This window comes from Artemia franciscana, chromosome 11 (genome assembly GCF_032884065.1).
Source record: "Artemia franciscana chromosome 11, ASM3288406v1, whole genome shotgun sequence".
NCBI classification, from domain to species: Eukaryota; Metazoa; Arthropoda; class Branchiopoda; order Anostraca; family Artemiidae; genus Artemia; species Artemia franciscana.
In genome coordinates this window covers 40,608,708-40,634,934 of record NC_088873.1, presented here as the reverse complement: position 1 = coordinate 40,634,934, position 26,227 = coordinate 40,608,708, and the positions used below count along the sequence as shown (strand labels likewise).

General features: G+C 34.6%; 1 protein-coding gene across 1 annotated transcript in view; it reads left to right on the top strand.

The window, feature by feature from the left end:
- The window catches only part of LOC136033224 (E3 ubiquitin-protein ligase Siah1-like), a 43,321-nt gene extending 29,536 nt beyond the window's left edge, over nucleotides 1-13,785 (top strand). Inside the window, exon 5 of the mRNA XM_065713936.1 lies at nucleotides 10,072-13,785. Within this exon, the coding sequence (XP_065570008.1) occupies nucleotides 10,072-10,249 (178 nt within the window). The 3' untranslated portion in view covers nucleotides 10,250-13,785. The remainder of the gene's footprint in view (nucleotides 1-10,071) is intronic.
- The last annotated feature ends 12,442 nt before the right edge of the window (nucleotides 13,786-26,227 follow it).

Genomic DNA, 26,227 nt, shown 5'->3' with positions numbered 1-26,227 from the left:
AGAAAAAAACAACAACAAACAAACAAATAAACATGCACCCGTGATTTGTCTTCTGGCAAAAAATTCCACATTTTTTTAGATAGGAGCTTGAAATTTTTGCTATAGAGTTCTCTGATATGCCGAATGCGATAGTGTGATTTTCGTTAAGTCAATTCTATGACTTTTAGGGGATGTTTCCCCCTTTTTTCCAAAATAGGGCAAATTTTCTCAGGCTCGTAACTTTTGATGACAAAGACTAAATTAATTGGAACTTATATATTTAGAATCAGCGTGAAAATTCGATTCTTTTGATGTATCTTTTAGCATCAAAATTCCGTTTTTTAGAGTTCCGTTTACTATTGAGCCGGGTCGCCCCTTACTACAGTTCTTTACCACGAACTGTTTGAAAAGAAAATAATTCGGTATTTCGGGGCTTCTGACATTATTACTCCTTTGCGGAAGTTAGGCTCAAAATTGAAGAAGGATTATATTTTTTCTCTGGGCCCCTTCCACCTCTTAGTTCGTTTATTTTCCCGTTAGTTTTCACCTGTTTTCGCTTTATAGTTGTGTTATCTCTTAGCCGTTCTTTCGTTAGCTGAGTTATGGTTGTGGTATATATGTTTTATCGCTCGTATAGTTATGTTATTTTCAAATTATACTCCATAATAGAGAGGTTCCGAACACCCAGTATTGTATATTAAGCTCTGAATTTGACGTTTTTTTCTAACGTGACCAGATTCGTCCTGCGCCCTTTTCATTGAATTTTTTCCCCCATGGCATATTTCTCCAAGGAAAGATCCTCCCACATAGCCCCCTCCCTCAACCCTACCCCCAAAACCAAAAAAATCCCCCTGAAAACGTCTGTACACTTCCCAATAACCATTATTATATGTAAAAACTGGTTGAAGTTTGTAACTTGCAGCCCCTCCCCCAGGAACTGTGGGGGAGTAAGTCACCCCCAAATACATAGTTATTATGATTTTCGACTATGCTGAATAAAATGGCTATCTCAAAATTTTGAACCGTTGACTTTTGGATAAAAATAAGCCTGGGATGGAACTTAGATGCCCTCCAATTTTCTTGATCACTTTAAAAAAGCACCAGAACTTTTAATTTCCGTTAGATTGAACCCTCTCGTGAAATTCTAGAACCACTGGTCGTTACGATCACCCCTGGGAAAAAAAAAAAACAAAAAAAAAAAAAAACAAATAAACACGCACCCGTGATTTGTCTTCTGGCAAAAAATGCAAAATACCACATTTTTGTAGATAGGAGCTTGAAACTTCTACAGTAGGGTTCTCTGATACGCTGAATCTGATGGTGTCATTTTCGTTAAGATCCTACGACTTTTAGGGGGTGTTTCCCCCTATTTTCCTAAATAAGGCAAATTTTCCCAGGCTCGTAACTTTTAATGGGTAAGACTAAACTTGATGAAACTTATATATTTAAAATCAGCATTAAAATGCGATTCTTTTTATGTAGCTATTGATATCAAAATTCAATTTTTTAGAGTTTTGGTTACTATTGAGCCGGATCGCTCCTTACTACAGTTCGTTACCACGAACTGTTTGATACACTTTTATTTTGCCGGTTTAGAGTCTACAGTTCTTCAATTTTCTACCCTTCCATATTGGAGTATTGCTGACGTCTAATATAAAAATTAAATGAAATAAACAAAAAATTATGAGTTTAATGAGATTTAAAAAATATGCTTTTTTAGGCAATAAAAACAAAGGATTTTAATATTGTATGCTTCCAATCATTTTAGGGGAAGAGCTATGGAGAGCGAGTGAGAGGGGTGGGGGGCGTTTTAACCAGGTATACATGAAGGAATTTATTTTGTAGGGTTAGATTTGGAAATAAAACGCTAACAAGAGGTGACTCAGTGAATGAAGAATAGGATATTATACTAAAAAAATCTAAAGGTTTCGGAGAGGGAGGGGCAGACAGTATGACGTTATAGCTGCTGCTCAACATTTGACTTGTTATTTAGCTTTATTTTTGAATATTAATGTCTTTAGGATTTTTTTTTCTTTAAATACAAAAAAAAATGTTAGCAATTCTAAATTTTTCACAAGCAATTCTAAGTTTTTCTTGTTATTATCTTAGAATTCAGTCAAAAGTCCAAAAAGAGAAAGGTTACAAGATAAGCAACCGAAGACTTGTAGCCAAATATCGATATTATAATATATATAACCAATATAATAGCCAAATATCAAAGGCTTCTAGCCTAAAATATTGGGAGAACATTATTCAACATTTTGCTGCTGCTTGTGAATTTTTTTTTGCGAACGGGATTGAATCTCGGAACTTATTAACAGGAGCCACCGCCTCATCCACTGCACCGTCACAAGGTATTGAATAGAATTATTTTTCTAGTAATGCGTCTGCATACTTTCGATTTGATCGAACAAGTTTAATCGCTGACGTACACTACATTTGAGTACTGTAGCCAAATAGCCAAATTAATATACCATTAATGCCATGCATTAATGACATTAATACCATTAACTTGTATTAATGGCATTAATGCCAATTAATGCCATGGTATTAATGCAATTAATGGCATTAATGCCAAAAAATGGCATTAATGGTATATTAATGGCGTTAATGCCATTAATACCATATGAAGCCATTTAGCCAAAAAAAGAATTAATATACAAATTTCATTTTAATAATTTATGTGCGGAGAGCCAAAACCAAACATGCATTAATTCAAAAACGTTCAGAAATTAAATAAAAAAAACTAATTTTTTTAGCTGAAAGTAAGGAGCGACATTAAAACTTAAAACGAACAGAAATTACTCCGTATATGAAATGGGTTGTCCCCTCCGCAATCCCTCGCTCTTTACGCTAAAGTTTGACTCTTTGCCACAATTCTACTTTTTAAAACAATTAAAAACTTTAGCGTAAAGAGCGAGGGATTGCGGAGGGGACAATCCATTTCATATACGGAGTAATTTCTGTTCGTTTTAAGCTTTAATGTCGCTCCTTACTTTCAGTTAAAAAAACTAGTTTTGTTTTTATTTAATCAATACAAAGGAACAAATTGAAAAAAGGGAATTTGTTGACAAACAATTGAAAAACAAGTTGAAAAAAGGCGAATTGTTTTTTGCTGGGAAACCTGTACATGTTTTACACAGTCATAATACGATGATATAACTGGATACCACTATATGTGCTATTTTTAACATTTTATTATGATAATAGTTTGTTCCCTATAAAAAGGAACAAGTTGAAAAAAGGTTTTTTTTTTCTTGGAAAACCTGTAGATATTTTACACAGTCATAATACGATGATATAACTGGATACTACTATATGTGCTATTTTTAACATTTTCTTATTTAATTAGTACTATGATAATAGTTTTTTCCCTATAGAAAGGACCAAATGGAAAAAAAGGTTGTTTTTTTTTGTTGGGAAACCTGTAGATATTTTGCACAATCATAATGCGGTGATATAACTGGATACCACTATATGTGCTGTTTTTAACATTTTATTATTTAACTATTATGATAATAGTTTTTGCCCTGTAAAAAGAAACAGATTGAAAAAAAAAATCTTGGGAAACCTGTAGATATTTTCTTTTTTTTCTAATGCTAATTCTTCTTCTTTTTCTTGTTTGGATTAACAAGGAGGTGCTTTCGCATAATCTCATTACCTGAGTCAAATATATAACCTGCAATATTTTGCTACAGCCCCTCACCAGAACATTCCTCGCCTCTTACATACATGCATGAGTTCATATGCAAAAAAATGTTCGTTTATTGGTATTTATACAAAAAAGTTCAAACTGTAGCCCCCCCCCTTCCTATTCCCTTCCCACGCTGCCATCCAAATTCCTGGTTTTCCCGGATCATAATATGGTTTTCCCTCTCTCTTAGTTTTGTTGTATGTTTGTTCAGGTGGATTTCCACTAGCCCCCTTCCTTGCTCGGTTGTACCCTAATTGTTTAAATAAGGATACTTCTCTCTAACAAAATCCTTATGAATTTCAAACAGTTCGTGGTAACGAACTATAAGTGAGGAGCGATGCGGCTCAATAGGAACTGAAACTCAAAAAATTAAATTTTGATATCAATAGATAAATAAAAAGAATTTGGTTATAATGCCAATTCCAAATATGTAACATTCGTTCATTCTGCCCCCTACTCAATCCCTTATTCTTTACACTAAAGTTTTATTACTTTAAAAAACAGAGTTGTGACAAAGATTTAAACGTTAGCTTAAAGAGTAAGGTGGAGGAGGAGCGTGCGTAGCTGTGTCGGCCTCAGGTGGCATGGTGCTGCCGTGAGTTATTATTATTAGTAGTAGTAGTAGTATTGAGGAGGGGGCAGCCCCTTCCTTATATGCAATAGTATCTGTGCGTTTTAAGTTTTAATGTTGCTCCTTACTTTCAGTTGAAAAAAAAAATATGTTAATTTTTTTTATTTAATCTTGCTATGAGGTACCCTACAATATCTGTATCATTGTTTCCCCTTAGAACTGGCTATAAAGAAAAATCTGAGACATACCTGGAATTTTCAGTTTTAAATATTTGATCCCTATCTTTCATAAAGTTTTCTCAGGTGACATTTGAAACAACGTATAAGCTTCCATATAGGTTTGTTGCCGGTGGAAACAAAAAAGTCACTGGATTTTAATGATTTTTCGGTTGACTTAGTGATTTTCTTCAATAATCTAGTGATTTATGTGCTGATTTAGTACGTTTGTTAAAGCAATATAAAAAAATCACTAGAAATGGTGATAAATCCTTAGGGGTGGCAACCCTGCTTCCATGTATTCAACTAAACAAAAACTGGTCGACAAACACTCATAAAATACATGGTCACGAGTATTGAAAATTGGACAATAATTGATTCCAACTTTGAGAATTAATTGTCTCTCTTCATGACAGTAATGCCAATAGTGACTGACAGAAACACCACCACTAGCCGTAGTAATCTCCTTTGATTATAATGATTATTTGGGTGGACAAGGTAACCTGTAGGGTATATTTAATAAGCTGCCTAGCTGCATTATTCTCGAGCTTTGTTTAACTAATTTACATCTTAGACAGCATCTGTACATATTGCAAATTTATGAATTGTTTTATGGTGAAAAGGCTAGTGAGCAGTGGCTGCCAATTTACGACAATGTAGGGGAGAGGGCAAAAGAGTATTTTTAAAATATATAAGGGGCTAATTTTTTGCTCCTTCACGCCCCAATGCATTCTTCACATATTATAAAAGTAGTTTTGACAGAACTTTCGTGCAAATGGATGCCACATAAGTCTTGTAGCCTAGACCTACCACAGACTGCCACATCTCAGACCTGCCAATTGACGACAATGTAGGGGAGAGGACAAAAGAGTGTTTTTCGAGATCTATAAGGGGCTTGTTTTTTGCTCCTTCACGCCCTAATGGATTCTTCACATATTATAAAAGTAGTTTTGACAAAACTTTCGTGCAAATGGAGGCCACATAAGTCTTGTAGCCTAGACCTACCACAGACTGGCACATCTAAGACCTAATTTGGCCTTTTGTTGTTACCAAAACTGAAAGAACAGTCGAAAGGCGCCCGTTAACAATAGCATCAATGAAGCAAAATAAAAAGTGAAAACACAACTCATAAAGGGATCTCTCTAATTCTTCGGGTCTAAAATGATGGAAGCAATGCCGGAAGAAGTATATTGACCTTGACGAAGGCTATATTGAAAAACAAATGTATTGTAATAGAAAAATTGATAAAGAATTGCGAAAATTTGCATATTTTTCAAGTGTCGCTCGAATCTAGTAAAATAAAAGAGTTTCCTAAAGGTATTCTTCTGACCGACCTTAGGGAGAATCTCTTGAACACGTCCCCTTCCTTTTATGTCCAAATATGTCAACTTGTAAAGTGATCTCCACCCAGGGTGGATAAACGGCGATTGGGCCTAATCAGACCTTGCGTTTGAAAGTGCCTCATGTTATCATCAATATGAACAAAAAAGATTTTGAAATTTAAAACAATTTGTTTTTGACGATAAGGAATAAATTATGAGTTACTTAAATAACTATAATATATTTTTTAGTTTTGCATGACTGGATAAGATGTTTTAATGTGTTCATTGGTATATAACGTGTATTTTATAATAGAGAAAACTGACACTTGTAAAAGCTCATGTGAAATTTATTGAATTTAATCGGGGTATTGCTATAGAGGTATTGCACTACGGACGTGAACTACTTTATGTACATAAACTATTATGCATGTATATTTTACTTAAACATTTAATATATATATTTAGAGGGCCCCGCAAAAATAAATCCAATCAGGCCCCGCACCTATTCAGTCTGGTCCTGCCTCCACGTACCACGTAATTACATAGCTTAGCCAAAATACATGTAAATGCAATACCTCAGACATTAGATACTAGCTTCCTTGTTTTATGTTGATGGTTCGAAGCCTGAAATCCGATATCTAAGATTTATATTTCCAACTCTTTTGTTTTAAGGTGTGAAAAATGAGGGCATCAATATGTCAATATGATGCTTATCTCTGTTTCTACTGGTTCCACTTGTAATTCAATACCTCCATTTTTTCTTTTCTTTTTCGTCCAAGAAACATGCTACCAATTGGCTTCTGCTTTGCATAGATTGACTAATTTGATACTTCAAAACCTCTACATGTATGGGCGCCAAGTTTTTTATTTTTGAAAGGGCTTTGAATCTGTCCAGATCTATTTGTTGTGCATCCCCAGGGGTTATTGACTGTAGAAACCACTTGCACCAGGTGGCGTGTGCTAAGTGTGGTGAAGGTGCGCTAAGCGTGGAGGAACTGTGCTAAGAGTTGTGGGGACAGTGCTACACATTTGGGAACTGTACGACACACGTGGCGCTCTGATTACGTACACCAGGTGGCACATGCCAAGTGGGCTGAAGGTGTGTCGAACATGGTGGAACTGTGCTAAGAATTGCGGTGTTGTGCCACGCATGACGGCATACGTGGTGCTCTGATCGTGTACACCTGATGACAGAAATTTGGAGACCCTTAGCTCATATGTGCCACCAAGAAATAACCAAAGAATGGTAAATTTGTCGCCTAGAATCCTGGGTCGAATTACTGTCCTGAAAACGAAGATATTTAAGTCTGATCAGCGAGGCAAGGTCATCGCATCTTGTAGATAGTTGATTGCTTCTTCGCAACAGTCAATAGTTGCAGAATTGGCACATTTTACAGCAAATAGTGACAAGATAATATGTTGTTTTTTCAAAGATTTTTACACAAAACTGAGCTGGGGTTCTACGCGTCAATGATGAATGTTGTCCGTAGAATTCATAGTGGGTTAGTTTGAACTGGCTCGAAAATGTGACAAAATTGACAAGCTATTTTGAACTCTTCAAGCGTTCAATAAGTTTAGTGAAAAAATTCCAACGGTTAGCAAAGTTTATAACCGCCAACGAAGTCTTGATTCCTAAGTTCAATTAAAAAAAAAAAACAATTTTTTTGAACTGAAAGTAAGGTGCGACATTAAAACTTAAAACGAACAGAAATTACTCCGTATATGAAAGGGGCTTTTCCTCCTCAACGACTCGCTCTTTACGCTAAAGTTTGACCCTTTCTCTTAACTGTTCTTTTTAAAACAGTAAAAACCCTGGCGTAAAGAGCGGAGCGTTGATGAGGTTGATGAATTTTTGAACGTTTTTGAATCAATGCATGTTTTGATTTTGGTTCTCCGCAGAGGAATAATTGAAACGAAATTTGCATATTTATTTTTTTTTTTTTTGCTAAATGGCTTTCTCATAGTTTTGATCGAATGATTTTGAGAAAAAAAGGAGCGGGGGAGGGAGCCTAGTTGCCCTCCGATTTTTCGGTTACTTAAAAAGGCAAATAGAACTTCTAATTTTTTACGACTGTTTTTATTAGCAAAAGATATACGTAACTTACAAATTAGCTTACGTAACGAACTTTTGTATTCTCATGTTTTTATTATTACATATATGAGGGGTTCACCCCCGCGTCAGTACCTCTGAATCACAAAAGCCGTAGAATAAATACTTGAAATTACTAAAAATACTTTAGCGTAAAGAACGAGGTATTAGGAGGAGGAGAGCCCCTCATATGCGTAATAATTTCTGTTCGTTTTAAGTTTTAATGCTGCTCCTTCCAGTTGGAAAAACTTTTTCATATTTATTTTTTCATTGTGTTTTTTTAAATAATGCTAGAAAATCCTTCGCTCCCTTCATGGAAATTTTCTTACCCCTAGACAAATTCCTCCATGGAAAGTTCCTCCAACGTGTCCCCCTCTTCTCAGCCCCTCCCCCAACCGAAAAATCCCCCTGAAAACGTCTGTACACTTCCTAATAAACCATTACTATATGTAAGCACTGGTCAAAGTTTGTAACTTGCAGTCCCTCCCACGGGGACTGTGGGGGAGTAAGTCATCCCCAAAGACATAGTTATAAGGTTTTTCGACTACGCTGAATAAAATGGCTATCTCAGAATTTTTATCCGTTGACTTTGGAAAAATAATTAGCGTGGGAGGGGGTCTAGGTGCCCTCCAATTTATTTGGTCACTTAAAAAGTGTACTAGAACTTTTCATTTCCTTTAGAATGAGCCCTCTCCTTTAGAATCGACCCCGGGGAAAAAAAAAAAAACAAATAAACACGCATCCATGATCTGCCTTCTGGCAAAAAATACAAAATTCTACATTTTTGTAGGTAACAGCTTGAGAGTTCTACAATACTCTGATACGCTGAATCTGATGGTGTGATTTTCGTTAAGATTGTATGACTTTTAGGGGTTGTTTTCCCCTATTTTCTAAAATAAGGCAAATTTTCTCAGGCTCGTAACTTTCGATGGGTAAGATTAAACTTGATGAAACTTACATATTTAAAATCAGCATTAAAATGCAATTCTTTTGATGTACCTATTGGTATAAAAAATTCATTTTTTAGAGTTTTGGTTGCTATTGAGCCGGGTCGCTCCTTACTACGGTTCGTTACCACGAACTGTTTGATAGAGGCAGATCGGTATTTTTTTTCTTCTTTTTTTTGCTCACAGTAATAGCACTCAAAGGAATTTGGGCATTGGAGGGGGAGGGGCCTTGGCCCTCCTCGATGGCTAGCAGTTTTCTTGTTGCTTTGAAATAACCTATTTCTGACAGATTACCGATAAAGTGTTGTTTTTTTCTTCTTTCTGTACCCGCCGAAACTTCTATTTGTCTGTGGATACGTTTTCTGTAGGAACTTCGCGTTTACCGGATGAAAACTGTTACTAGAATAAAACAGGACGCCAAAGTTGTAAAGCAACTTTCAACTTTTACGTTCAATTTCAAATCAAAGCAAACTTCAAAGCTGCTTTGACTTTACCGTGATGTACAGAAATCTGTGAAGAGCTGGATGAATTGTTATGGACAACAAAATTACATCTTTATTACTTCTTTAATTTAAAAAGGTTCAATATCCCTGGGATTGCCATTCCTAGGGGTTGATGATTATCGTTAGTTGAAGTTTTTTTCAACTTCAAATCAAAGCAAACTTTAAAGCTGCTTTGACTTTACCGTGATGTACAGAAATCTGTGAAGAGCTGGATGAATTGTTTTGGACAACAAAATTACATCTTTATTACTTCTTTAATTTAAAAAGGTTCAATATCCCTGGGATTGCCATTCCTAGGGGTTGATGATTATCGTTAGTTGAAGTTTTTTTCAACTTGAAATCAAAGCAAACTTTAAAGCTGCTTTGACTTTACCGTGTTGCACAGAAATCTGTGAAGAGCTGGATGAATTGTTTTGGACAACAAAATTACATCTTTATTACTTCTTTAATTTAAAAAGGTTCAATATCCCTGGGATTGCCATTCCTAGGGGTTGATGATTATCGTTAGTTGAAGTTTTTGGATACCCTAATTTTACCCATTACACTAATCAAGTTAATTATTCTTATTACTATACTGGGGAAAGGACAAGTGTCGCCAAACGCTAGATGGCGTTGATAGTTTTTTTTTTGTTGACACTAGCGCCAGTTCCCATCCCTATAAGCTACCCATACTCTTTGATCTAGTGGGTTTTTTCCGTAGCAAGCTCGGGAAACCAGGCTGGTGGAAAATATGCTTTTTCTTTTTCTTCAGGTTGGAGCTGAGTGGACACCGTCGACGCTTAACCTGGGAAGCTACACCTCGATCCATTCATGAAGGAGTTTGCACGGCAATAATGAACTCTGATTGCCTAGTTTTCGACACTTCAATTGCACAACTGTTTGCTGATAATGGCAATTTAGGCATCAATGTTACTATTTCAACGTGCTAAATTTGAAAAAAAAAGAATACATGTATGTATATTTATTGCAAAAGTATATAAGTGAAATTATTAGCTCTGGAAGATTGATAGTTCAAGTGAGGAACATAAATTAGTCTTACCTGGCATTGGATAGACTATCTGTTTATTTCTTTGGAAGAATTGGAAAATATCTTGTAAATAGGGTGTTTTATATATTAGTTTTTATTTGTTAGAATTATGACAAGCTAATTTTCTATTTATGTTAAGCGGTAATAACTCCCTTTGAATCTATTAAAATGATAGTAGTGTAAAGTTTACAAAAGATGCTTTAGCTTCTATACAATTTTAGCAAATGTAGCAGCGGGGTAAGTACCGGGGTAAGGTGTCCAAGAGTGAACAAGTAAATCGTGTTAGGTATAACATCTCTAGGCATGAGAATTTAAATGTAAGGCCGCTAATCACTTTTAGAAGCAAAATATTTAATAGGAGACGTTGATGCAAAATACGTCAACGGTAAAATTAAAAACAAGTCCTGTAATTTTAAAAATAAAAGCTATGTGTGGAGAAGGGAAGGATAGACCTTAAAATAAACTCAAGTGTGATATTATTTTATCTTTCGTGAGGGTAGTAAGGACTTCTTTTCTGTTATGAAAACGAGACCTTGGGACCTGGTTATTCCTCATCTCGTGTTTCAGTATCATTTTAATGATCAGGGACGTACACAGGGGACGGGTTGGAAGTTTTCTTGCCCCCCCCCCCAAAAAAAAATCCTAAATTTACAAGTGCTTCTAATTCAAATTTTCAAATAAAAATGTTTTCTACTGTTGCCCCTCCCCCGAAAATATGCCTGCATATTTGAATTCTTATGATAACTTGAAATTATAGTTAAAATTCATAATACAATTAGCCCTATGTGTATTTCCAGCACTAGGTCACAGACTTAGCGCTGTTTTTATTTTAAATAAATTGAGGAATCGTATTTTGATTGTCTGAATTTATCTAAAGTTGGAATATTCGAGATCTATGAATCAACGGCCACTGGCGGTAAAGCAACTTTTTTGATTTAAGCGAAACGTCAAAAGCGCAGCCCGGATCAGTTAGAGTAGACTCAGCACACATCGATTTTGGCTCTTTTACCTATAGGCGATATTAAGTAACTTATTATCTGAACTAAATATAAGTAATGGTTGGAATTTTTAAATAATAATTAATCTTTGACGAGCAGGTATCTAAATACTTTTTTTGTCCTTTTCTTTCCACCGAATTGGACTTTTTGCCTAAGCCTTTATTCAAATTCCTTAAAATTTATGTAAGATTTTTCTAAATCTGGCGTTTGTGCAACTAATTGTCAAGCTATTTACTGCAAGGATAGATGGGGTCCGGGGAACCATTTCCCCAAAAATTGGATTGACTATGGTCAGAGCCGGGCGAAAGTTGGGGGCAAATTTGGCTGGGGGTTGATCACTTGGTTGAACTTTTCACTTTGATTCAGGTTTTTTGTTCATATTTGAGTTGGGAGGGGGGGGGCGCAATTTTTTTTTTGCTGGTACAACCAACCATAGGAACGGCTTTGACTATGCTTTATTTGGCTACCCTGAATAACAGTAAACTCAAAAGTAGAATTATATTTGTCTATTATGTTGGTTTGAACCTTTCTTTGTAGTTCCGATTCAATTTTTGTCGAGCATAAACTTTCGTTTTTTTTTAAGAAGCGGAGATGTTTGTAAACGCAAAGGGGTGCTTGAATATATGGCAATTAATATGTGTTTACAATAGAAAAAGCTTAAAACGCGTATCGAAAATTTGTTTGTATACATGTTTTTTATGTTTTTGCGAGTCGGACAAAAAATTTAGGAGGGAAGGGGTGGAGCTACCAATTTCTCGAAAAGCCACAAAAAAGCTATTAACTCTTCTAAATTTACATTTTTTCCCAATAATAATAAGTGCCATTTATAATTTTCCCTTACTGCCTGTTAGTAAAAATACTAAATAATTTTTACCGTATTGATTATAAAAAAAAAGCTTACTAGTTATCATATGTGAAATTCAATCCTGAATAATCATTTTTACGCTCAATTTTCGATTTATTTTTTAGCAGAAATATTCAATTCATTTTTCAATCAAACAATTTTAAGGTTTTCCCTTAAAACTCGTTCCCAGGCGCTAATCCATTTAATCCATGCGTTATTGTTTTCCTTTATTTTTTTTTTATAAATATACTGCTTGGAATGCTATGGGAATCATTGATTTCCTGAAACATCTATTGATTTTCAATTTCAATTTCCGTTCAGGTCTTCTCATTTGGGTTCAATTCGGTTCTTCGACTTCTTCTCCATTCTCCCCCTTCTGCTAAATTCTATTTCCCTTTCTGTTTCCCACATTTGTTAAAATATACACCACCAAAGAATATATTCTACTGACCCAATTCTTTTTAATTGTGTACAATCCAAAAGTTGCTACATTTTCCCCAAAATAGAGCATGGATGAATTGAGTAGCATTGAGTAAAAATCGTAATTACTCGTATTTTTGAGCAAATTAATGCTATTGGCGTTTTCTCACGTCACAACTCTGTCCTTATTCCAAAACAGGGTTGTCGTTTTGAATAGAAGCTTCAGTCTAAGAGTACCTTCCTGATGGAAATTTTAGCTTCAAACCGGTTCATTTCAAGTTTAATAGAAATTAACTGTAAACATGCAACGGCTTATTAGCTAATACCTTCATTTATTTTGATTATTAATATGTGAGTAATTTAATGAGTATGAATAAAATATGAAACTAATGAGTGTTAATGCCTCAATACTTAATTATAACAAATTTAGTTATTTGCCTCAATATTTTTCCAATTTGGTGATTATTATGCTGAAGTTAATATACTAAAGATGCTAGTTAACTGATATCACAAGGATTTAATAAATATTTATTTTTTGACCGCTCCATCAGTGACTTCTCTCTTACCTGGAATGAAAAACTTGTTTATTTAATTTATGATTTATTTAAATATTGGTATAAAAATATAAATTTATTATTTATTTAAATTTTTTAACTTTGGTCGAATGCTGGGTTATCCTTTGAGTAACTTTCGACAATTTTTAAATATAAAAATAAAGTTAAGTTCCTGAAGGTACTTTCAGATTCCTTACTGAATTTCTTTTTTAACTGGTGAATTTCTCTCTCTAAATTTAGAAAATATGATGTTTTTTTTCCGAATGCTGCTGAGAGGTAATCAATTGAAATCGAGATTCTTGGTGTGCTACATTAGTTAGATTTTTTTTTCTGTCTCTTTTTGTTTTGCTAATGCAATAGTCCTATGCTCTTTTTGTCAAATCTAGTTTTAAATTGTATTTACTATTGTAATTTAGTTCCTTTGTGATTGAAATGCAATTAAGCTATGGTAATTATGATGCTAAACCTCAGGCGTGTACATAGTAATTGATTTCTTGTTGGGGGGAGGTGAATTTTTTAAAGGCCACAATACGTTTATTATATAAAGATAAGGGGGAAAATCGTTGGATTACGATGCATCTCCATACCTGTCCGCTAAAAAAAAAAAAAAAAAAAAGATAAATCTAAACCCTTGTCCAAGTCCTCGTCTTGGTATTATCTACACTTGTAGGAAAAATTCTAAAATTTCAATCGACCAATCGATAGGGTCATACCGAGGGTCGTATCCAGGATTATGTTAGTTGTTTTTTTTTTGGGGGGGGGGGGGGTACAAAAAACTCAAAACGCATAGAAATTTGTTTATATCCTTTTTTTGCGTTTTTACGAATCAGAAAAACATTTGGGGGGGAGTATCAGCAAGTTCTGCTCCGTTTAATCAAAAAAACAAAATGCGTTCTTTCTGATGATGCAAGTTTCATTAAAACTGAATGTCTCTATCTCTGGGAAAAACGGGATAATTGGAATGTTTTCTAAGATTTCCAGGTAAGTAGGAATCGGTTTTCAGTTTTCTATCGTTTATTCTGATCTCTGATCCATGCTGTACAAGTTGTTGCAAGAACGCCCAATCAATTCTAAATTCTGTTTGGCCACACACACTCAATCAATTCTGTTTAGCCACACGCACTAAACAAAATTATATAGACGAAATAGCGTAATTTAGTTATGCACTGCATTGTCTTAAGGTTTTAATGCAGTCGAACTGCTAAAGTTTTGTTTTTATATTGAATGATGCAAATATATCAGACATGTGAAGTAGGGACTGCAATTAGTGGCCTGTGCAGTAGGGGCTTTATCTGTGCATGTATTTGGCGCTTGTCTAATGAAAAGGAGCTCATGCTTCTATGTGTCTGGCTCGGTTATACCTTTAGGTGTATGGGGCCCTAAATAAGTTCAGTTGTGGTTGCTGAACTTGGGTGAAAATTATGTATTATTTCTTGTTTACAATACACTTTCGGTAAACAGATATAGAGGACTTGAATATGGAGTAAATGATGGGCTACCACTTTCCTCTTGGCATTTTCAAATACTTTATAAAAAAGAATCTTACAGTATGAAAATTATTGGCTAATTTAAATTATAATCTAAACTATGTGTCTGGTATATCAAGAGTCTATACCATGTAGATGGTATAGATTTATAGAGTCTATACCATGTAGATTTAAATTATAATCTAAACTATGTGTCTGGTATATCAAGAGTCTATACCATGTAGATGGTATAGATTTATAGAGTCTATACCATGTAGATTTAAATTATAATCTAAACTATGTGTCTGGTATATCAAGAGTCTATAAATGTAGGTGTATGGGGCCCTAAATAAGTTCAGTTGTGGTGACAATGTAGGGATGCTATTAATGTGTGTTTCTCTTTTCCTTTGTCCTTTTTTTTCGAATGTGTGTGAATATAATGGCGGAACAAGTCGTATTAAAATAAAATCTTGTCGTTTTCACTGCTTTTCTTTTGAATTTTTAATATAGATTTGCTTTAGAAAATTCATGTAATATCTTTAGGTATTGTCCCTAGAATTAATTATTTGTTTTTGTATTTTGAGGTAATTCAAGTGATTTGGACTCTCAAGAGGAATGTAATGGAAAAAATATTTTGCATATCAATATATTAGGAGGGACAGGGGACTCAAAGGTTGATTCATGGCAATTTAGACTCTCAAGATGAAAAAGAACAGCAACGGGGGAATTGTATCTAAAATTTTGGAATAAGACCCCGTTAGTTTTTGGGTGAGTGAGCTGATGAAAATTAAGCAAGTGAAAATTCAGAACCATCTTAGTAGCGCTGGGGTAAATAAATAAAAGGGTATCTTTGGTTTTTTAACATGAGGCTTATTAATTAATTAATGAATTTATTGAGAATTTGTCAAGCTACAAAGGACAAAGAATGGGCAAAAAACAAGAAAATGAGATAAAGTAAAAGACAACGTAATCTAGTACATATATTTTCTGATAAATACAACGATTTCAAACAAGCAACTTTCGAGAAAAGAAAATGAAAAAAAGGATCAAACACATTTCACATCAAGTACAGAAATAAGGCAATCAAATAATAAAATGTAACGAATACAGAAATACGAATAAAAAAGTTAAAGATCCATTGAAGAACAACAAAAATACAAAAGAAAGGTCACACTCGACTTTTTGACAGGGATGTAATTTGGTGTGGGGTAGGGGGACTGCCCCTGCCAGACCTCAGTTTGCCCCCCCCCCCCTCCAGCTGAAATTTAGTTTCTCCGAAAACTTTGTCAAAACTAAGATAGGCCTGCAATATTCAAGCATCCAGAGAGAAACTAAGGTCAGTTTTATTTAGTATATCTTCACCTTTTTTGTTACTATATGGCTCATTTTTTAGTTTCACGCATTTTCAGTTGATTTGGGAAAATTGGCTCCAACTTTGTCCACTCGCCCTGTATTTTTGACAAAATTACGCCACTGCTTTTCGGGTCCTAGTATAAACACCAAAAAACAAGAAGAACAATAGGGAATTTCTCAAGACAGTGGGAAACAAATTATAATGAATATTTCGGCCCTATGTCCAAGGGCCGTCCTCAGCAATACAAATAAGAAAAAAACAACTTACTGAAGGATAAAATCAATAAAACTTAAATGAACAGTTTTTCAAAACAGTCCCAGCATCCTTACCTCAGTGAAGTTCAACCAGGACTCTATAACATAGTATGAGGAGACACCAAAAGTTGTGATTGCTGTTTCCCGACAAAAATATGAAATTTAGGTAAATAAATAGTAGTTGACCTGTTCAGGAGGAAATACCTTAATAAACAACTTCATAGTTGGTTCAGGCTTCACATTTTTTCCGTTTGGACTTAAGAGAGTATGGAAACATCCAGGTGGCATAAGTTTTCAACCATAAAAATTTAGACTCTAAAGAAGGGTCTTTAACATTAAAAATTCTATAATATTGTCAAGAGTTACATGCGAAAAATCCAAGACACTACTAGATAATACGAATGTAATCGTTTTATTTCAATATTTTTGGAGACTAGTGTTTAAAATGTATAAACTCGTTAAGATGTCAAGCTCAGAACTCTAATTCCAGAACTGTAATTGTCCTGATGTGCTATCCACTTTGCTCCCTATCTACATAATTAACTATTGTATCACAAATTGGTATTGGTGCTCATGATGAACTTGTGGCTTTTACTGAGTTGCTGCCTTGTTGCATGATTTATAGCTATGTTGCGAAAGCAACTCTTTGGCTTTGTCCTTTTTTTCTAAACTGCCGATTTCAGTCTTGAAAGAAAGTTCTAAAAGTCTAAGCTTTAGAGTTTATTCGGAAAGTCTGGAATTCAGGCCGAATTGATGAATATGATACTACATTTTGAGAAGTTTCGAATAATTCTTGCAAGGGACCAAAAGGGATGGTTTTTGCTTTCTTTCGAGCCGTAGTCTACAGTATTATACCTAAAGTAGAGTTTTTGAAGTTGTTCCTCGAAGCTTTCATTTCTTCAAGCCATGCTTCTGCTTTCAAGTTAAAAGCACTGTACAAGCTATAAAGTAAGCACGCATTAGTTTCAGATTAAACTTAGGCTAAAACCACTTAAGATATCCGAGAAATCGTTGGTCCAAAACACCAAAAATATTTTAGTAGAATAACAAAAAAGTAGAGATCCAAAACAGAAGCATTTTCACACGGCTCCGAAAGAAAGAACTGAGAAAAATGACCGGTGTCACATGTATCTTTCTAAATGTATTAGCTTTGCCATTGGTCAAGATAGTGGAGCTTACTCTTTGCCTCATTTGCTGCGGAAGCTTTAATTTCGCCAAACTCATTCGATAAAAATTTGAGATAGCAATTTTGTTCAAAATAGTCCAAAGATCAAATAAGCATGCCTCGAGGTTTGACAACCCCCCTCCCAGCCTCTGGGGCACGAACTGTAAGCTATGCAAGATGTCCAATGTTAAGATATAAGGTTTTCATGGGAAGGGTGGTTTTGTAAGCTTTGAAGGGAGTCATATGCCTCAAAGAATGCATTTTAATGCCAAAACATGCAAACTATCATTAATCCTTCAGGTAAAAGCAGAATTAGATCTAAGGAAGGAACAAGGGGTAGGGTGAAGTTAGTAATTGATGTTTAATCTCTCTCATTTTCTGATAATTTTTCTGGTCTACGCTTTTATTATGAAAGTAAGGAGTAACGTTAAACCCCAAAGTTAGCACAATTAATTCCGTATAGGAAGGGGCTGCACCTTCCTCGTCCCCAGCCTCCTCCTCGCGGACGTAGAGACTTGGGAGGATGCTCATTCGATCGAAAATTGAGAGTTTTAGTTCTTTTTTGAGTCGAAAGTCATTGGAAACCATTTAGCCCCTGGCGTAAAACTGTTTATGGCATCTGTTCCTTTTGTTACCCCATTAGGACACCTGATCGATATTTTTGAGGTATATATTTTGTACTTTCTTTATGGCTGCCCAATTTCGCGTCTTGGGGATTTTTCCGGGGGGGGGGACAACACCGGCCCCCAGCAAAGCACAGAATAACTACTATATACAAGCAAGCTCGGTACAAAGCCATACTTCAGTGAAAAAACAAGCTAGAGGCGCTAAGTGGACCGCTCCATTAACTCCTCTCTCTGTCAACATTTTAGCGGAAATATTGCATCTTGTTTGAAGTAGAATCAAGCATTTTCCACCTGTGTTATGAGAAGCAGGTCTGTAACCTAAAAAAAATGTTCTAAAAACATTTCAAACGTTCCTTTAGCCCTCTCACTACAAAATTTTCTGTAAAAAGTATCCATTTTTCATCTGTGTGATGAGATAACTAAAGGTTGCCTTTGGCCCCACTAATCCCCCGTCCACACCCCTCCGACATCCAACTTTTAGTACAATTGTAGCCAGGTTGTACCTTGTTTGAACCAGAACCTCAAGGAATTGTAATTGTATGGTTGGACAAACAAAAGGTAGACAAAGTGGGGCAGTGATCCGTCCAACTACACCAGCTCTTGTCCCATCCCAATTTTTTAGTAGAAAGGTAGCCATAATGCACATTATTATATCCAATGAGGATTTTCAGTCCTCCAAACCTCTTCCGATTTCCTCGCAGTTTTGTTTGCATAAAGGCCGTTGCAACCTTGTTTGAAATTGAATCACACACGAATGTTAGACCTATATTATTGACAGGGTCGGATCCAGGATTTTATTTATGGGAGGGGGGTGCATAATAGGTTGCTTGGATAAACTTGCGAACAAAGAAATGCCTGCAATTTAAATAGAACCTCAACAATGATGATGTGTCGTAGATAGGTAGTGGAAATGGTCGTTAATTTAATCTAAAATTTGGTGAGGGTTTAAGTTCTAATAAGTCTGTTGAAATTAAAATGATATAAAAATATTGGTACAAAAAAAAGGCAGTTATAAAAACCATCCCACCATAAAAAATAAAAAGCTGTTCACCATCTATAAAAAAAACGATATAAAATATTTTCTGCATCCTGTTTTGCCTTTGCACTTATGACCATTATAGCGAGTGAGTTAGCTTTTTATTGTAAAAAAAAAGAAAAAAAGAAAAGGTCTTGAACCATTTCTTGGGGTCATGCACTCTTTGTGACAATTTGTATAGGTCAAACCATTTAGCATGTCGCTTAGTAACTATGATAGTAATGAAGAGTAGGAAATGAGGATAAAGATACAACTTGTATATTCGTAAAAGATATATTAAACATTGAATACTAGTTCTTTTAGGAATGTAACAAGAAAAAAAGAACGGAACGATAGAAGTGCATAGAATACATTTAAAATGAGGGTTTTAAGTATAGGCAATAAAGCATTAACTAATCGCTGTTTCTTTTTAAAAATAGTGTTTTCGTAAACAGTGTCAACTTTGACGAAATCTTAAAATTTAGTTTTCATAACGACGTTGCGCATCTTTCCACGTTTTAAAGTTCGATATTTTTCGCTTAAATTACAGAATTCACATTTTTATAATGAAAAGTCTATTTCTCTATTTCCATTCCCGCCATATCTATTAATTACACGGTCGATGCCTATTTCAATATTTCGGTAAAAGTTTATAATGGCTGATCCTGTCATTTTAGAGCTCTTTGTTAGTATTTCCTCTTCTTTTCATCCAAAAATATTCGAATAAAGACAAAAATCGTCAGAGAAGTATGAACTGTAGGTATTTGCTTCAAAGTATATGATCAAAATACTCCTTAAAAAACAAATTATTGTGTGTTTGTTATTTTTGTATATGATAGGTAAAGATTGGTGATTTAAATTCTCAGGGTTTCAGATTTCTAATTAGGTTTTTTTTTTTATCCTGAGGTTTTCACGTATTCAATTCAAGTGTTTAAATCTCAATACGTCTGTTGAGCACAAAAATAAAAATTTGAAATTTGACTCAGATTTAATATTAAGTAAGAGAACTGTCCTGTAACAATTTTGATTTATAAACAACTAATCGTGGAAATATGATTGGATGGCTTGTATCAAAGTAAGTATAAAAATCCTCATCGGTATATATAGCAGTATTGACAATTTTGTGGACAAATATATGCAACCCCTATACAAAACATAACTATATTTTTGACTGGTTGGTATGGAGAAGGTGAGAAATTCTGAAGTAATATTGTAGTTGCATTCCGTTTCAGTGGTTAACTCAAGTGGTATGAATTTCCACTGTCTATCAACATTTTATTAGTAAATGTTTGAAAAAAAATCGATGTCATTGCAATGATTCAAAATGAGAATTCAGAGACCTATCTATGCCGGCTAGATAAAAAAAACATAATTATTTGTCCTTCTTTTATAAACATTTTTTCGATTTTTTTTTTAATGATTACTCCGGCCTTCGAAGGAGTATTTCGACTCATATACTTAGTTCTAAGTACATACTTAGACGAACTTTTGTAAAGTTCTAAAGAGTTCGGCCTTTATTTTAATGTTTTAGGATGAACAGAGGAGATGATATGTCATATAATGCAAAGCTTTAATTAGATGAAAATAGGCAGTAAAGCGGCCACCATTTCCTCACCAAAATCCAAAACTTAAATTAATAATTTTTGCACTTCTCATACATTTACTTTCTATTATGCAAATCCCCTAAAAAACAACAATGTTATAAAAAACACCCTGCTTTACAAAAAAAGCAAACCCAAAAAAAACAAAACAGACAGCCAAAAAAAAGCAATGACATCAATTCCTTCACCTCAGTACCATAGCAAGACTCAAAAACTAATTCTTGACAGTAAAAAGAAGTAAATATTTTGCTTTTAAGCCCCGTTGTGACAGCACAATCCTGAAATATCATTTCAACAGCCTAAAGAAGTTAGGATTTTAAATTTTCCCTCCTTGTTACTACGAAATGAAGATTTTTGCTTACCAGCTGGCTTTTGTGGTAATTAAATAAAAAAAACTAGTTTTTTTTAACTGAAAGTAAGGAGCGACATTAAAACCCAAACGAACAGAAATTACTCCGTATATGAAATGGGTTGTCCCCTCCACAATCCCTCGCTCTTTACGCTAAAGTTTTTAATTGTTTTAAAAAGTAGAACTGTGGCAAAGAGTCAAACTTTAGCGTAAAGAGCGAGGGACTGCGGAGGGGACAACCTATTTCATATACGGAGTAATTTCTGTTCGTTTTAAGTTTTAATGTCGCTCCTTTTTCAGTTAAAAAAAACTAGTTTTTTTTTTTAATTTCTAAACGTTTTTGAATTAATGCATGTTTGATTTTGGCTCTCTGCACATAAATTATTAAAATGAAATTTGCATATTAATTCTTTTTTCGGCTAAATGGCTTTCTCTTAGTTTTGATCAGACGATTTTGAGAAATAAGGGGTGGGGAAGGAGCCCTGTTGCCCTCCAATTTTTCGGTTACTTAAAAAGGCAACTAAAACTTTAAATTTTTAACGAACTTTTTATTGGTAAAAAATACACGTAACTTAAGAATTAACTTGCGTAACAAACTTTTATATTCTTATATTTTTATTATGTATATGAGGGGGTTTGTCCCCTCGTTAATACCTCGCTCTTTACACTAAATCTTAAGTTTTGTCCCAATTCTTTAAGAATAACCCCTGAATCAGAAAGGCCGTAGAATAAATAGTTTAAATTACTAAAAATACTTTAGCATAAACAGCGAAGTGTTTATCTTCTCCTAAATACCTCGCTCTTTATGCTAAAGTATTTCTAGAACCCCTCATATGCGTAATAATCTCTATTCGTTTTAAGTTTTAATGCTACTCCTTACTTTCAATTGAAAAAACTTTTTCATGTTTATTTTTTCATTGTTTTTTTATAGTAATGCTAGAAAATCCCGCGCCCCTTTCATTGAATTCCCTTTCCCCATGACATATTCCTCCTAGGAAAGATTCTCCCACATACACCCCTCCCCTCAACCCCACCCCAAACCAAAAAAATCCCACTGAAAACGTCTGTACGCTTCCCAATAATCAGTTATTTCACATAGTTATTAAGATTTTCGACTATGCGGAACAAAATGGCTATCTCAAAATTTTGATCCGTTGACTTTGGGAAAAAATGAGCGTGGAGGGGGCCTAGGTGCCCTCCAATTTTTTGGTCACTTAAAAAGGGCAATGGAACTTTTCATTTCCGTTAGAATGAGCCCTCTTGCGACATTCTAGGACCACTTGGTCGATACGACGACCCCTGAGGAAAAAAAAGAAAACAAAAAAAAACAAATAAACACGTGATCTGTCTTCTGGCAAAAAATACGAAATTCCACATTTTTGTAGATAGGAGCTTGAAATCTTTGCTATAGGGTTCTCTAAGACGCTGAATGCGATGGTGTGATTTTCGTTAAGATTATATGACTTTTAGGGGTGTTCCCCCTATTTTCCAAAATGAGGCAAATTTTCTCAAGCTCGTAACTTTTGATGACAAAGATTAAATTTGATGAAACTTGTATATTTAAAATCAGCATGAAAATCCGATTCTTTTGATGTATCTTTTAGCATCAAAAATCCGTTTTCAAGAGTTTCGTTTACTATTGAACCGGGTCGCTCCTTACTACAGTTCGTTACCACGAACTGTTTGATACAGTCCCTTGATAAACCTAAATATAATTAAATACTTTTAGGCGATATGCGACATTAATTAATCATTAAAATTTTTTTAAAACTCAACTATTAAAAACAAATTACAAAAAGAACTTCGTCCCAAAGCAGAGCAAGCAGTCCCAACCACTTATCCACCACCACTTCAGGGAGGCACGCGCCCCCACCCCCTGGATCCGCCACTGATTATTGAATGAATGAAGAAGGGAGGTAGCCTGACCGTCAAATTGTTAGTATAAAGGTTAGCAATTCGTATTTTGTTTCAACTGTAATCATGCATGGATTTATCAGTGCATGTGATTGGAAATCGTAAAATTGGCCCTTGGTTGCCACTCTTTGCTATTTTTCTGTTTGCAGAAGGGAATGCACTTCAAACCTTATTTTAAGCAAAATGAAGTAAACTTTCACCGTAAGTTACTGCGGTCATAAGTAGATTGTCATTCTCAGATGTCATCGCCCCTGTACCTGCTTATTCTATAACAAAAAAGGTAGGCATTTTGCATTTAGTTCAACTAGAATCACGGAAGGATTTTGGATTGGTATGATTAAACTATCAGAGTGGTCCAGAAACCCCTCTACTACGTCTATCAGTTTGTTTTTCTACGCAAAGGTGGGCATGCTGTACCTAGTTTGAATAGGATTATCCAGGGATTTTTAATCTCTTTAACTGGAGGGCCAGGTGGACACGAGACCGTTCCAAGATTCTCATGGCTACAGAAATGTAACCATCTTCCCTTTTTTTAAATCGCCAACGTATAATAGTTTTCAAATCATTTGAGGTATAAAATGAGTTTATGCCCCCCCCAACACCTCCACCCATCCCCCAACTACTTTTTAGCAGAAACGTGGCTACGTCGCACCTTCTTTATGCAAAATGGTACTAGGATATGATTGGAGTTACATAGAGGATCCATGATCCCTCAGGCACTTCCATCCACCACCAGATTTCAGCTGAGATTTCCTGATTTTTTTAACGATCGGCTTGAAATTTATGGAGGAAGAACGTTGGGCAAATGGGTCATGAGTATGAAGAAACTCACTTATTCAATTTTTATATGTTGACTACTTCACCTTACTCACCCTCCCACCGTGTGTTTACATATAAAGCTGAAATTGCATATACTCAATGAATTTTTGTAGCGCAACTTTTTTTATTCTTATTAATTGGACTACAAAGAATAGCATGTGGTGGAAGAAAAGAATCGCGGTATTGAAAATTCGTTGAGTATGCATAAGTTGGGCTATTAATGTACATATTAGGTTCCAAAACTCGTATATATATATATATATATATATATATATATATATATATATATATATATATATATATATATATATATATAGAATATGTAATGGTAATATAGAATAGTAATATAGAATATGTAACAAATAACCGTTTATTTATAATATTTATTATTATTTTTATTATATACTATCTATTATTTTTATTGTTATTATTTTATATTTAAGGCTTATAATTATATTTTATATTTTTTATTATTTTATATTTAATTAATTATTTTATATTAATATAACATTATATTAAATAAAAATCTTTTATCTTTTTTTTACTTTTTTTTATTCTATCATATTCTATAGTTCTAATAATTTACATATTAGCTTCCAAAAACTCGGTGGCTTTTTTGAGCTCTTAATAAATATTATAATTATTTCAATCAGAAATCAAATTCAAGACCCTTAAATGGACCCTAAAGTGATACATAATTCCTTACGTTTTGGAAGCTTCCTTATTCTGGAAACTACTTAAAACATTCTAAATTACTTAAATCGTTACTAAATGCAGACTGCTTCACTTTACTCCTCCCCCTTAGATAGATAAAAAAATAAAAATTTTGATGCTTATTCAGAATATGTAAAATTCATCAAGTTTAATGTTACCCATCAGACGTTACGAGGCTGAAAAATTTGAAAGGGGGGGGGCATCCAAAAACCATCAAGTGATCCTAATGAAAGTCACAACATCAGATTTAGCATACCAGAGAGCCCTACTGTAGAGGTTTCAAGCTCCTATACATAAAAATGTGGAATTTTTTTGCCAGAAGAAAAATCACGGAGGCATGTTTATGTATTTTTGTTTGTGTCTTCCAGGGTGAACATGTCGAACCAGTGACCCTAGAAGATTGAAGAAGGCTCATTTGATTGGAAATAAAAGTTCTAGTGCCCTTTTTAAGTGACCAAAAGCATCGGAGTGCAGCTAGCCCTCCTCCCACGTCCTTTGGTTCCCCAAAATCGCCTGGTCAATATTTTAAGATAGCCATTTGTTCAACATAGTCGAAAGATCTAGTAACTATGTCTTTGAGGATGACTCGACCACCGCCCCCCAGGCCCCGGAGGAAAGCCTCCAAGCTGTAAACTTTGCCCATTGTTTACATATAGTATTGATTGTTGGGAAGTATACATATATTTTTAGGGGGTTTACGTCAGAGGATCTTTTCATGGATAAATTTTTCCATAGAGGGGGAACCGAATTTCTCGGTATTATTTAAAAAACGACCGAAAGTCAAATTAATAAAACGGATTTCTTTCAACTGAAAGTAAGGAGCGATATTGACACTGAGAAAGAAAGAAATAGTAAAATCTGTGAGGGGGGTTGCCTCCTCCTCAATACCTCGCTCTTTACGCTAAAGTTTTTTTAGAGCTTTTAAAAAAGCGTCTAATTCTAATTAGACGACACTTGTGTTTTAGGAATCATTCTTAGATAATTGGAACAAATTGTCAAACTTTGGCGTAAAGAGCAAGGTATTAAAAAGAGGGCAACCCCTTATATACGCAATAATTTCTGTTTGTTTTAAGTTTTAATGTTACTCCTTACTTTCAGTTGAATTTTTTATATTTAATCTTCCTTAATTAAGTAGCTATTATGGTGTGCGGTGTCTCCTTCTATGTAGGGCCAGATAAAGGACGATTGGAGCGATTGGGCACAATCGGGCCCCTCCTTTGAAAGGACTCCGCGTTACCATCAAAATGAAAAAAAAGATTTTGAAATTTAAAGCAAATTGTTTTTGAAGATAAGGGAATTATGAATCATTCAAATAATTAAAAATATATTTATCTTAATGTTGCATTGCTGGATGAGATTTATTTTTCTATTTATTATTATATGATATATACTAATATAGAAAACTGATACCCGTAAAAGTTTGGTGTCAAATTTATTAAATTTAAACGGGATAGTCCTATATTAGAAAGATTTTGCTCTGAGAGATTTCTGCAATCCTATATTAGGAAGAACTACTTTACGTAAGCTACTATGCAGGTATATTTTATTTAAATATTTAATATGTAGAGAAGGCCCCGCAAAAATCCAATCGGGCCCGCACCTATTCAATCTGGGCCTGCTTTTATGCCAGGCATTTAGCCTTACAAGGGGTACATTTACACCCTGCGACCATTTTACCCCTCCCAAAAAGTACCTGCGCAAATGCCTGATTAGCTGATTAGCTATGGTAGGTGATAAAAGGACCTCAGCATCCACTGATTTCACACGAATCCTAACTATGGAAACTT